Source organism: Benincasa hispida, chromosome 5 (assembly GCF_027475165.1).
Source record: "Benincasa hispida cultivar pf3 chromosome 5, pf3_genome.v1.1, whole genome shotgun sequence".
Lineage (NCBI taxonomy): Eukaryota > Viridiplantae > Streptophyta > Magnoliopsida > Cucurbitales > Cucurbitaceae > Benincasa > Benincasa hispida.
The window spans coordinates 48,938,890-48,953,435 of record NC_143482.1 but is presented as its reverse complement, the minus strand read 5'-3'; the positions used below and the strand labels follow the sequence as shown (position 1 = coordinate 48,953,435).

Sequence of the window (14,546 nt, the reverse complement as noted above, 5' to 3'; positions counted from 1 at the left end):
TTTATAGTTTATTTTTAAAGCATCAAAATATGTGTATTAGAGATTGTACTCACTTTCTACAAAATTAATAGAAATACAAAGTTCAAGTTCCACGAAATAAATTTCTCTTGAAATCTCGTGCGAACAAATATTTTTCACTGTAAGGATTAATTGGTTACAAATTGTAAAGTATAAGGATTCAACTGTTACTTGTTAACGTCTGAGGACTAAATCGTTATAAATTTGAAAATACAAGAACTAAATGATTATCAACAAAAGGTCAAGGACTATAAAGACGAAGGATGATCTCATCAAACAGCTTCCTCATAATCATTCTTTTAACAAATAATTTATTTATTTTACAAGTCACACCCACATTCAACAGAAATATAAAGTACGAACCACACTATTAGTTGGATCATAAAGACAATGGATTCTAAAAGAGTCCATCAATTTTCCAGTTACCCTAATCGTCCTTCTCCTCTGGTTAGTATTGACATGACGTTAAGTTTGTGCCATCTGTATGTCAACTTCGCCATTTGTGTTGGTATCATCTGGGTAAGATGTGAAATTTTGCTGTACTTCAATATCTTTGGTAAAATGTTTGGCTTTGGTATCAGTGAGATAAATTGTGGTACTTGGTCGTGGTTCATTGTCTTTGATAAATTGTTTGACTTTGTTGTCATTAGGGTAGAATGTGACACTGGGTCGTGGTTCAATATCATTGGCAAAAAGTTTGATTTTGACATCATCGGGATAAAACGTGACACTTGGTCGTGGTTCAATATCTTTGGTAAAAGGTTTGGCTTTGACATTAGTAGGATAAAATGTAGTACTTGGTCGTGGTTCAATATCTTTGGTAAATTGTTTGACCTTGTTGTCATTAGGGTAGAATGTGACACCAGGTCGTGGTTCAATATTCTTGGCAAAAAGTTTAATTTTGACATCATCTGGATAAAATGTGGTACTTGGTCGTGGTTCAATATCTTTGGTAAAAAGTCCGACTTTAACATCAGCGGGATAAAATGTGGTACTTGGTCGTGGTTCAATATCTTTGGTAAAATGTCTGGCTTTGACATCAGCGGGATAAAATGTGGTACTTGGTCGTGGTTCAATGTCTTTGGTAAATTGTGTGACTTTGTTGTCATTAGGGTAGAATGTGACACTGGGTCGTGGTTCAATATTTTTGGCAAAAAAATTGATTTTGACATCATTTGGATAAAACGTGGTACTTGGTCGTGGTTCAATATCTTTGGTAAAAAGTTTGGCATTGACATCAGTGGGATAAAACGTGGTACTTGGTCGTGGTTCAATGTCTTTGGTAAAAAGTTTGACTTTGGCATCATCTGGATAAAACGTGACACTTGGTCGTGGTTCTATATCCTTGATAAAAGACTCTTCATTTCCAATCTTTTTGTCTTCAAGGCAATCTTCTTTTTCTTTAGTTACTACTTGAAATGTCTCATCTTCAATCACATTTCTCCATTGCCCTCCTGGTTCATACCTCGACTCTATGCTGCTGACAAGCTAAATTGCCCAACATGGAAAGAAAGAAAGAAAATGATGAGAGATTATTACCCTTTTCTAGGTAGCAAGAAAATTTTATTTTGAAAAAATAAACAAGTTTCTTATATATAGAAAATGAAGGTTTCAAACAGAAAAAACCAACAATTATATGTAAAAAAAAAAAAAAAAAAACACTCACAAGAAATAAAAATAGAGTGATAAAAAAGAAATTCATATACCAAAAGAGACAAAATGAGAGTGATTCCAAAGGTTGGTTTGATCTTCATATCTTTCTCAATACTAAGCTAAGCCTCTTGCCTTCGTTCTATGCATACATGAGCTCCAAACGCTTGCTATTTATATATAAATTAAATGTTAATAATTACAGGTTTAGTCCTTGATATTAACCAAAATGTTTAATAGGACCTTTAGATTTTAGAATTTTGTGTTTATTAAATCTTCTGAGTTTTATAAAAAAGTATCTAATCGATCCCAAAACATTCGATTTATATCTAATAAGTCTTTAAACTTTTAAGTTCGTGTCAAAGAGGTCATTAACGCATATTTGATATTTTTTTAAAAAAAAAAATATAGATCTACAAAACATAAAAATGATAATTTATAGTTCTATATATCGAAAATGAATATTTGGTCAAGAAAAAGAAGATATTCGAGGAAGAACTAGAGAACAGCACTCCTCACCCGAAAACAAGCCAACTAGAATATATATTGCAAACAAGGGCTTTTACACTTATGCCTGCCAATTAAGGGCATGAAAGCAACGTTGTAATTATTAGACATTCGATTTTAGTTGACCAAGAAGCGATGATACATATACCAAAAGTTCCACATAATGACCGCCTCAAGGTTGAAGTCGAGCACAGACATTCTTGTGCTCAAACTGCAGTGAGATTAAATACTAACCAATGATTGAAATATTTGTCGATATATTGATATAATCTGTAAAAAAATATATCTGTAAGTTAGAAAGTTCAAGATCAATAGTAAAGATTAATCGATATTTCCTATATATCTTTTATAAATATCCATAAACCAAAAAAAAAAAAAAAAAAAAAAAAAAAAAAATCTATTAACTCAAAAATGGAGATACACACTAATAACAATATCTTTACTAACAACTTAATTATTACTTTAAATAATTTTAATAAAATATTTTATTTATAGAAATGTTCGTCAATATTAATATTGATATCTTGTCATATGTCCATCGATATATCCGTAAAATTGAAATCTTGATATATATATATATATATATATATATTCTACTTATAGATACTAACCGAATGAGGGAACACATATTACCCCGGATTGTTTAAACATTAGTCCATATATAGACCTCAATGTAGTACATTTAACCCGTGACTATTATTTGTTTTTTTTTTTAACTTAAACCTATAAATACTTCTTCCACTTACCTCTATATTTCTTATAGTTCTATCTACTTTTTATCAATGTTTTTAAAAATCAAGTCAAAATAATTTGAAAATTAAAAAAAAAAAAATAGCTTTTAAAATTTTATTTTATTTTTAAATTTGGGTTAAGAATTCAACATTTTTTATTTAAAAAAGATGTAAACGTTGTAGGAAATGGAGAGAAACTAGAATGAATTTTCAAAACGCAAAAAGGAAAAAAAAATGATTGGCCTTACTTTCTCCTTTGAAATTAAAGTGATTTTAAATCATGTGGTTTTTGAAATCTAAGATTTTAAAGTTTTTATCTTGTTTGAAATATGAAATATTTTAAATAAATTTAATTATCATATGTATTTCTATTTCTATTTATATATTCATTGATGAACTTTATTAACGTACTCACCCACAAATATATACTTTTTTAATTTAACCACCCACAAATATATACCTTTTTAATTTAAACACCCACAATAAATATATATATATATATATATATATATATATATAATACCACTAGAATCTCAACAAACACATTATTGATTTTTTAAATGGTTTTTTTTTAAATAAAAAATATTTAAAAATATTTAAACTTTATAACAAAAAGTTTCAAAATACAAAACATTTTTGTAATTTTTTTGCTATAAAATATAAATATATTTTTTTTTATCTTTTTATTTTAAAAAGCCAATTAATAAAATAAAGTTAAATAATATGTATACATAATTTTTTTTTTCTTTTGAGAAAAACAAACAAAACACAATTATGAAGGAATTGTGTCATATTTGCTACAACCAAATGACAAAGTCAATTAGAAAAATCATCCCACAAATATTGAGATCTACCCCCTCCCATCCTACTACCCAAGGCACTACACTATCAACCATCCTATTATGAGATCGTCGAATGTGACAAAAGTTAAATCTCTACCTACGCCCCATGTCATCCACCACAGATTTTAGGAAAATGTAAAGGAAATAAAATTTTAAAAAAAAGTTTAAATTATTAATTTATTGCTCATACCCTGCATGTTGTAAAAAAAAAAAAAAAAAAAAAAAAAAAAAAAAAAGTCTTGATTTATTAATAGAAATTGAAATTGCACATAGTTTAAATAAGTAATTTACATCAAAATTTAATAAAATTCCATCGAATTCATTTTATTTCACTCAATGACAAATAGAATAAAATAAATAAATAATTATTTTCAGTAACCCTTTTAGAAATAATAATTAAGTATATAACAACATTGTAGAAGAATTGTAAATATAGAAAAATTTATAAATAATAGACTCTATCACTGATAGACTTCTTCTGACAATTGTTAATGATGTGGTCTATCACTATACATCTGTAAATTATTTTGTATTGTACAATATCTAAAAATATTTTGAATCTGATTACTATATTTACGACTGTTTTAAAAAATCATATAGAATCACGAAAAAGAAGGGAAACTTCTTAAACAAACAGATAAGTTTTGATGGGTGACCTAATCAGGACCTCCATTATTGGGAAGGATTGGAGATATTATATTTTTCATAACCACTCTATCTTCTATTGTTAGAAAAAGTTTAAAAGGAAAAAAACAATGAATAATAATAATAATAACAATAAAACTTGTCGTTTGGTTCTCATAGGTGGCTCGATTATAAACTTTTTATAAAATTTATTTTATAACTGATATAATTGTGTATCATAAATATAGTTCATTCAAGACGTTTGAATATTTCATCTTACACATTTTTGTGAAACTAAAATATGAATGCATCATCTCTTTGGGTGCACCTGCATGATTAAAATATTTTTCGTTGATATATTTTTAGTCTAATCTCACCTATCTTGTGCATATGTATCTTTATTTACGAAATATGATATTTAAAATACTAATACTTTTATAATATAACACAAAAATAGACAAAACAATCTAAACCCATAACAAAAAACTCCATGTTAAACAAATCAGCAACTCAAATGCATAAACCTTAACCTCCAATGTAGACCTTTTAATCCATACTAAAATAGTTTATACTTAAAAGCAAACTATTTAAATTTGCATACTATTATAAGCTCATAGATTATAATAACCACAAACTATTATAACTAATTATGCACTCCAGACACTCCTTAGTTTGTAAGGTCTTTTTTCTTAAAAGAAAAACTAAAAACTAAAAACTAATAGTTAAAAAACTTTACATGAAGATGAAGGGATTAAAATGGAATCAAATGCAAGCATGAGGAGTAAAATTGTTGAACTTAAAAATTAAGGAACCTAATCTAAATTTTAGAAACTAAAATGGTAATTTTTTCCTAAAATAATTATACTGACTTATATAATTTTAATGGATGCCATTTTTCTGTCCTAGTCCATTTGAGACTTTTACTTAAACTCCCAAACTATCTCATATCCTCACACTGGTCAAACTATTTATTTTTCTCAAAGAAGCCTTCACATGAAAATGCAAATTACCATGCACAAGGAAAACAAGAATGAGAGTAGTCTGATTTAGAGGGTATTTCTTCTTATATTTCGTATATGCTATTGAGAGGTCTGATTGACCCTTTTATACACTGAAACCCTAACAATCAGGGTAAACGAATATTGATGAAAAAAAAATACAAGGAATAATAGAATACAGATGTCACAAGAGTATTGGTTGAGAGGAATATTCCTCTTCAACATATTTGTGCCTGTGGAGTGTGTTCTAGAATTTTACCACCTCATTAACTAAATTTGAAGCTTCTTCCTTACTACTGCCAGCTATGTTGCTGATTGGTCCGCTGACTCTTGGCTGATTATTATCTTCAACATCCCTCTCAAACGAGTGGGTATTTCGAGTACTCCGAGTTTGGACAGAAGATACGAGAACTAAGTATGAGTAAGCACTTTTGTCAGACAGTCTGCAAACTGGTCTGCTTTGGGGACGTATCAAACCTCAAGATGACCTTTAAGTACTCGATCTCGAACAAAATGGACGTCGATTCCGATATGTTTCATGCAAGCGTTAAAAGCTGGATTGATTGCCAAGGCTCCTGCATTTAAGTTGTCGCACCGTATTATTGGTTTGGCTCCGGAGTTTACCCCCAACTCATTTAGTAATGGTAAAAGCCAGGCAACCTCGACCATAGCGTGGGCCAAAGCACAGTATTCGAACTCGGTGCTTGTCCAAGTAATGACTGTTTGCTTATTGGAGGACCATGATGAAAGAACCTTTGAAGGTCCTTCTGCAAAAGCGTGGAAATCGATCCAAAATTTATTTTCACAAAATCAAAATTACAAAGTACAAATGTTATGCATAATCTTTTACAGCATGCAAACAAAAAAGAAATGAGAGAATTAGGGTGAGAGAACTAACTCTTGAAGAATGATCTTCTTCATATATCCTCTTTCTCCAAAAAAACACAAACTCAATACCCCACAATGGACACCACCGCTTGATTGCTTCAATATTCTCTGGGTAAGAATCCATGAGTTTTGTGGGCTCTGGCTATTTTGGAAGAAAGGGATTTTGAGAGAAATGGACCTATTGAACAATTTTTTTTAAGTTATAGACATATTAGACACATAATTTGAAGTTTTGATTCCCATTAATCATAAAAATTAATTTTACATCTAATAGAATAGTTAATTTTTAAAATTTTGAATTTTTAAAGGACCTATTAGATAAAAAAAAAATTGAAAAACTTAAGTTAAATTACAAATTTGATCCCTAGATTTATAATTGAAAATTAGTTTATGTGGTTTGATAAAACACTCATAGACATAAGTAATCCCTACAGAGTCTATTTATGAGGGATTTGTTAAACCATCGAAATTATTTATGAAATTTTGTTCCAGGACTAAATTCTAACTTTTAAAACCATAAAGATTATATTTGAATTTTCTCCAAACATGAATCAAATTTGTAATTTAACCAAAATTTATTAGACACTTTTAAAAATTTAGAGTTCAAAATGACACAAACTTATAAGCTTTTCTTTTTCTTTTTCTTTTTTTTTAATAATTACGAGATGGAAGGATTAAACTTCTAACTTTGAAATTATCGTACACATTTGATAATAGTCGATTATGTTCATCTTAGCACAAACTTGCAAGTTAATTTGACCAAAAGCAAATAAACCAGCACGCAACATCAAGTAATTGTTTTACTATTTTATTGCATTTTTTTTTAATCTCGTTTAATTAATGTTTATTTTCTACCTAAAAGAAGAACGATAAGACACATAACATTTTAAAACATGAAAAGGCAATATTTTTTCTTGATCTTGTATGATAAATAATTCAATAAACTCCTTGGGAGTATATGAATTCTTCTTTAAAATATTGATGTAATAAATACATAGTTTTTTTTAAATGAATAGAAGATATGATAAAAAGATTTATGTAATAAACTTTAAAAATATCTTTCGATTAATGTTTTTTTAATATATAATTTATAGATTTTTTTTAGTGCAAATACTTTATAGGTTATAACTAATACAACTTTATCACAGTTTTTCAACAAAAGGGTCATAACAAACTTTTAGGGTGGAAAGTTTAAGAAACTTACCCTACTTTCACGCGTACCACTGATGATAAATTTATATTTTAGAAATTAGGACACACTTGTAAAACAATCAAAGTAGTTCACCACGCTGTGATGTTTGTCACACACACTTCGATACTTAAGTCAATTTTCAACAAAAGAGTCTGAACAAACTTTTAGGGACAAAGGTAAACATACCTACTAAGTAGTGTTATCATGCTTTGTATATAGTGCAGCTATAAACTTGGGGTTTCATTCATTCTTTTACGAACGAAACTGTAGAAATTTGTCTCAGGCCACACAGAGGTGCCAAATTCCCTATCGAGGATAAGTCCCAATTCTTCTACCTTCTCTTCATTGACGTGTGTAAAGAGGAGATGTGAGTTGGCCTTAACCCCTACAAATTTCAAATTTCAAGAATTAAAATGAAACTTTTCAAAATTCAAAGTTATAACGGTAACCAATATCATTTATTTTTTATGATGTAACCTTCTAAACTAATTATAAATAAAAGTGAAGTAGAAACTAATTTGAAATTATTTGATTCTAAATAACTTTTCATTAATTATTTAATTACAATTATTGGAAATGAATATTATTAATAAAGAAGACGAAAGAGAAAAAGATAGAGTGGGCATAAAGAAAAAAAAACTACACTATTTGAAGGGGTATAAACATATTCTCCATCAATAGGAATTAATGATGTACGGAAATCCTAACCTGAGTCTAATTTAACTAATATGAACATATATACTATCACTTTTGAGATATGAGATTCGATTATTCTATTCCACATTTATCAAAAAAAAAATATATATGAAAACGATTTTATTCCCACACAAACTTTTCAGACCTTATTCAAAGTTAAAAGAGATAATCTCAATCCTTTTTCAAGACATTTTTATTCTTAAAAGTAATCTCAAATTCATTCTCAAAAGTAATCTCAAATTCATTCTCAAAATATCTAAAATAAGAATTAAGAGTTGGTTTGACAATGATTTTATTTTCTATTTTCTTGAAATTTACCCTTGTTTTCTTCAAATATTTCAATTATAATTTTCTTCCTTGTAAAGATACATTTAATTTCTAGTCAAGTGGAACTACTTTTCAAAAACATTTTTTTCTTTCATTTTCAAAACTTGACTTCATTTTTTAAACATTAGTAAATATTAAATAATAAAGTATAAAAACTTACGAGTACAAGTAGTGATTAGAGTCTTAGGTAAAAAAAAAAATGGTTATCAAACAAGCCTAAATTACTATATTTTTCTCCTTTAAAGTGCTTTAAGAGAAGTGTTTTTTCACTTGTACCTTTTCAAATCACTTATTCAAGCTAAGACTCTTGTGGGGAGGGGTTTAAATTTAGGGTAATTGTAATGGGTAGCATTTTTAGAGATAATAATCAAGTGTATAATAACATTTTTAAAAAATTACAAATATAGCAAAGTCTATCAACGATCGACTTCTAGTCTATCGTCGATAGACTCTTACCAGCGATATGATCTATCATTGATAGACTCTTATAAGCAATATGGTCTATCATTGATAGATTATTTAAATTTTACCATATTTGTAATTTTTCTAAATATTATACTATATCTGCTAATATTTTGGATAGGATTGCTACATTTGCAAATGTCCCTTTAATTTATTTGTTGAATATACTAAACTTGGAGAAAAAGAAAATTTGAACCTTCAACTTCAAAGGAAAGGAATACATGTTAATTAATCGAGTAATAAATCTAATGATAAGATGTTTGGAACAATATTGCTAGGAATAAAAGATTATTGGTTTTTATTTTGAAAGCCATCAAAATTTTCTTGAAAATAAATGTTTATTTTGTGTGACTGATGTAGGATGATGAATGATCATTATAAATATGGAATAATAGTTAATCAAGTTAATTTTTTTTTTTAAAAAAAAAGTTAATTCAAATAATGAATATAAACTAATTTATTTTCAATTATTATTTTTTTAAAAAAAAGTTTTTCAATTATTAGTTAATTTTATATTAACATTCTCAAGAAATTGATATTTTATATTAACATTGTCTAATTATTAAACTTTCTATGCAATTTCATTTGATTTGGTCCAAATCCAATCTAGTTTTTTTCTTTTCACTTTTTTAAGTACAAGATTAAATGGAAGAAGAATTAAATTTCAAATTTTAGAAAAAGATGTATGTCAATCACCACTGAATTAAATTCAGTTTCAGAAATTTAATTTAACTAATTCTTACCAATTTTAATGAATGAAAATAAATTTATGTCAGTTATTATTGTGTGTTTGGAATACACTTATAAGTTTTTTTTTTTTTTTTTTTAACAAAATCAATTTTCTCTGCAAGTACCTTTGAAAAAGGTAATCATTAAACTTTAAAGTGTAATTAGTATTCAATAACTGTATATGACTGAAAATGTTTTTTAAAATATTAATAACTAAAAACGTACTTAAAATTTTTAGGTTAATTTAAAAGTTCGTATAATCTACCTTTAAAATTTATCCAAGCTTTCCAAAGTGCTTTTTCTTTATTAATTCTTTTTTAAGCGAACACTTTTGATTGTCTAAGTTCGACTAATGAGAGTTTAAATTATTGATTTTTCCATAAGCACCTACAGGGAAAGATGGTTTTGTTTAAAATCTTTTTTTTTTTTCACTTGTTCAAACACAGTGTAAGTTTAATTAGTAAATTGATTCCAAAGAATGTGGTCTAAATTATCTTAGTTAATTAGTGAAAAGAATGGATAATTCGTCATGCAGATCACAGATGTTAAACAGAATGCATAAGCACATGTTGTAGCAAGAAAATAACAATAATCAGAGAATCAAGAAAGAACACATAAAAATTGGTAACCCAATTTGATGATGACTATCTATATTTCAGAGCAGTATGTCCAGGAAAAATAATTCACTAATATTCAAGAGTCAAACAATTACACGCAATACTTATCTGTAATGTAAGGACTATTATAGTGACTTATATAGAGCTTAACTCAGTGACCATCTAGGTTCCCATTAGATACAACATTGCATCTTTAAAGAACTTAGGCTCCCTAATTATGTTAATATTAGTGTTAAAACACTTTGATTCCTCTCAGTGTTTGGACTCCCTCCTTATTTGATGCTATCTTCCCTTTGTTCAGTGAACAACCCTCATTTATATGATTTTAGGTACACCCTAAGTTGGAAAGCTCCTTCTCACGTAGTGAAGTTTTAGGTTCCCCTAAGACCTAGAATCTTTCATAAGAATAAAGCCCTAGGCTCCTCCTAAGAATGTGAATTGCTTCTCACACAGAAAGCCTTAACAACGGTTTGCACAACAGATCAATAATGAACAAAGAACAATTCAAGATTGGTGATGCAAATTTCGGCCAGACCAGAAAACAAAAGCTTCAAGTATATTCATATATAATCGACAATCCTGGCAAAGATCAATACTTGCAAATAAATAGACACATTGGAAAAGGAAAACATCCTCAAATGAATTCTACAGACCATAGGAAAGAAAATAATCCATATAAATAACTGGACAAAAATTTTCAAATAAGGAAACAAATAATAGTGACATCTTTTGTGAGAAACAAACACCATCGAAATCATTACCCTTAAACAAATATGGAACCAATAATACGACTCTAACAAATTAGTTTGAAATCATTTTAATTTATTAATTTATTTCAAAATATAGTTAATTAATTAAGTATAAATCATATAAATTCTAAATTCAAGCTATACTTGGCGATTAGTAATAAAAGTTAGTTATTAACCTAAAATTATCATATATCAATCGATTGTAATAATATTTGAGTGAAAAAAAATAGTTTAAAATATTTTTGTTAAAAGGAAAAAAAAAAAAAAAAAAAAAACGAAAGCACTTTGAATATTGTTTATAACATGAAAAAACTCATAGATGAACATTTGACAGATCCTTGAAAATACAAGAGCAAAGACAACATAATTCTTGGGAATAAGTTATTCTAATAAAACATTTAAAATTGTGTACCATTTAAATATGAATTCAAATGGTATACAATTTTGAATGCTTTATTATATTTTTAAGAAAACCAAACCAAATTTTCATAGTATTTTTCTACATAGACCTTAAATTGAACCACATGTTGATGGTTTTAAACATCTTGCTCAATTTGAGGTATATATTAGACTTGGGAGAGTAGTTTGAGTGAAAGCCTGCAAACATGCACTTGTTTTGGAAAACAAATAAATCGAAACAATAAACACCATCAAATAAGGGTTTATCACCTCCCTTTACGGGAAGAGCATAAGCTAGAAATACATATTTCTAGATTGAAGAGAACCCTAAGAGGATGCTAAAGAAACTAAATTATGAACAATTTTGTTCTCCTCCCTAAGGACCTCACAAAATTGAAATATATTGATGAAACCAGCCAGACTAAGAGTCTCTCTTTAACAAAAATCCAAATTTTTATGTCTTTCCTGCCAAAATCGACTTTTTATCTATATTTAATAGTTTTTATTTTCAATCATAAAATAGTGACACGAAAAAACTGTTATAAATTTCTAAAAACTCAAAAAAACTCATTTTTTTCAATAAAAAACATGTGATTTTGACTTTAATGACATTTTTTTTACTCTCTCTCCATATTTTTGCCACTGTTCATGTATCAAGAAAAGTCTAATTAGTTGTAATGAACATCAACTTCAGATAAATCAAAGTCTTGAAGATTTAACAATTGGACAACCTCCAAAGAATCAAACTTGACTTCTAGAGGATAATTATGTGTCCATGTCATAAATAAACCCGAAGTAAATAAACTTCTCTATCTATTTCTCAATATTTTTTTTATGTACAATGAGCACCAATTTATAATAGAGTGAGAAAGATTTACAAAACAAATTATACATAAGGATAGGAGAAGTATAACAAAAATTGAAAAGTTGTTTCAACAGGCCATTTCTTATGGATATCAATCAGATCATCCACCACAACTTTTGCTCCAAGAACTTTGACCCCCCAATTGTTGCTAATATACCTCATTGTCCTATATGCCTAATTACTGATGCCTTAGTCTCTACAATATTCATTGAATTCTTTTCACCACAAAAATTCAAGGTCATATTTTATGTTCTTAGTACTTTTACTCGTGTCTTGAATTTTGTTTTTTAAACTAATACTTTCCAATTTTAAAGGACTTGTTTGATAACGTTCTCATTTTTCGTTTTTTTTTTTTTTTTTATCTTTTATATCTCGTTTATTGTTTCAATATTTGAATAATTAGAAACAAACATGTATTTAATAAAAAAAAATTTATGTTTTTCGTTTTCAAATAACTATTTCATATTTATTTAATTGAAACAAAATATAGTTCATATAATATAATAAAATATATAACATGCACATAAAACAAATCACGGACAACTTGAAGACCTTCTTCAAGATTAATCGTGAACAAAACTGAATACTACCACGAATGTTAGCTTGGTATTCTCAAGGTGAGAACCCAGGAGTGGTGGACTCTGACTATTTTGGTTATGCGGGAAAACTTAATGTAGAGGAGAGATTGAGAATTTTCACAAAAAAATCAAAGGCACAGAACACTTCTGTTGTTTACAATTTCTCAATCTTGATTGACCAACCAACCAGAAGAAGAAGAAAGCATTTTTTTCTCTTTTACATTGAATTCAATATAAATCATGTTTATAATAAATTTAACAACTATGAATCCAATTCATAGAAACTATATTTGAATCTCATTCAATTATTTATTTCCTCCCATTAAGCTATAATGTATCAAATACATTATACAATTATATCACATATAACGGAAACAACTTAATTATATCATATATAATTAAATCCCTCTATTAATTTGAACAATTCAAATTAATCCAAAAACTTATTCTCAACTAAATCCTATTCAATTATCAAGGGGACTTCATGGACCTGTAGCTTGAAGCTTCAATGGTACATGAATAATTAATTAAACTCTTTAATTACATTATTCATCATCCGTTAACTATCGAGCACTCCACTAAAGACCCGTATCTGCACTCTTCGCACTACAAATATATTTCTGTGTCCATTGGATATAACCAATCAATGGTACGATGATCCTTCACAAATTGGTCGTAAGTATAGTTAGGCTAATTACCATTTTGCCCCTATAGTTATATCTAACTCCTTAAGTACCAATGATCCTGCTAATGAATAATAGATCATAGTCCAATTAATACTGAATCCCTCTCGAGCTAGGGGAGGATGTAGCGCCACATTATTCAAAACCCGAAATCAGCCTTTAAGAGAGGAATTTATCTACTTACCCTTACCTCAGGGAAGAATTTAATTTCATCTTGTATAGCTATGTTCCTAGCTCCCCAATCAAATGAATCCCCAAAATGATAAGTTTGTTGAGTCGACATCTGGCCACTCTCACCTATAAATCAAAGGACTACCCTCATAGGCAGACTATGAAGCACAGATACTTCATGTGAGGCAAATAATCAGTATTAGACACGTATCGGATACCGATACTTCCAGATACTTCCCAGATACGTATCTGACATACGATTGGACGTATCCATACTTTCATATACTTTCTAGATAGCGTATCTGACACGCGATTTGACGTATCTATTTCTATGCGTACTTTTTTTCTAAGAAAAAAGATAAGTAACTCATCTAATCTTTCCCAATCCAAAATTAGGCAACCTATTTAAAAAGCTCACTACTCGAGTCCAAAACTAAAGAAAAAAAGAATAAATAATGGACCAAACCCTAGACTAGAATCATCTAATCTTCATCTTCACATTTGAGTCCTCACAAAGTCCACCAAAAAATGATCCATTTGGATATCTTCAACAATAAGTTCTTCGTTTATCTTCATACTTCTCTCTCTAATCTTCTTCTTCTTCTTCTTCTTCTTCTTCTTTGCAATATGAGACACTTTTCTATTGCATTTTATTAACTATTATACTTCAACATCTCAGATGTTGTTTTTTGTATTGTATTTTAGTGTTTGTATTATATTTTGTGCTATTGTTATTAACTTGTATGCTAAATTTATCTATATCCTAGTTTTTTTTAAAAAAAAAAAAAAAAAAATTATGTTCAACATATCAGTATCCTTG

The 14,546-nt window shown here is 28.2% G+C and overlaps 1 protein-coding gene and 1 long non-coding RNA gene across 2 annotated transcripts; both read right to left on the bottom strand.

Annotated features, from left to right (window-relative positions):
• Nucleotides 1–282: 282 nt before the first annotated feature.
• On the bottom strand, nucleotides 283–1,883 carry LOC120077350 (uncharacterized). Its single transcript, XM_039031234.2, has 2 exons — nucleotides 1,725–1,883; nucleotides 283–1,506 (listed from the first exon to the last, which is right to left on the bottom strand). The coding sequence occupies exons 1-2, from the start codon at nucleotides 1,770–1,772 to the stop codon at nucleotides 484–486; spliced, it is 1,071 nt and encodes a 356-aa protein (XP_038887162.1). The 5' UTR covers nucleotides 1,773–1,883; the 3' UTR covers nucleotides 283–483.
• A 3,531-nt stretch (nucleotides 1,884–5,414) lies between these two features.
• Nucleotides 5,415–6,475, bottom strand: LOC150036200 (uncharacterized). The gene is made up of 2 exons (XR_016529876.1): nucleotides 6,269–6,475; nucleotides 5,415–6,137 (listed from the first exon to the last, which is right to left on the bottom strand). It is a non-coding gene; the product is annotated as an uncharacterized LOC150036200 (long non-coding RNA).
• Nucleotides 6,476–14,546: the final 8,071 nt, after the last annotated feature.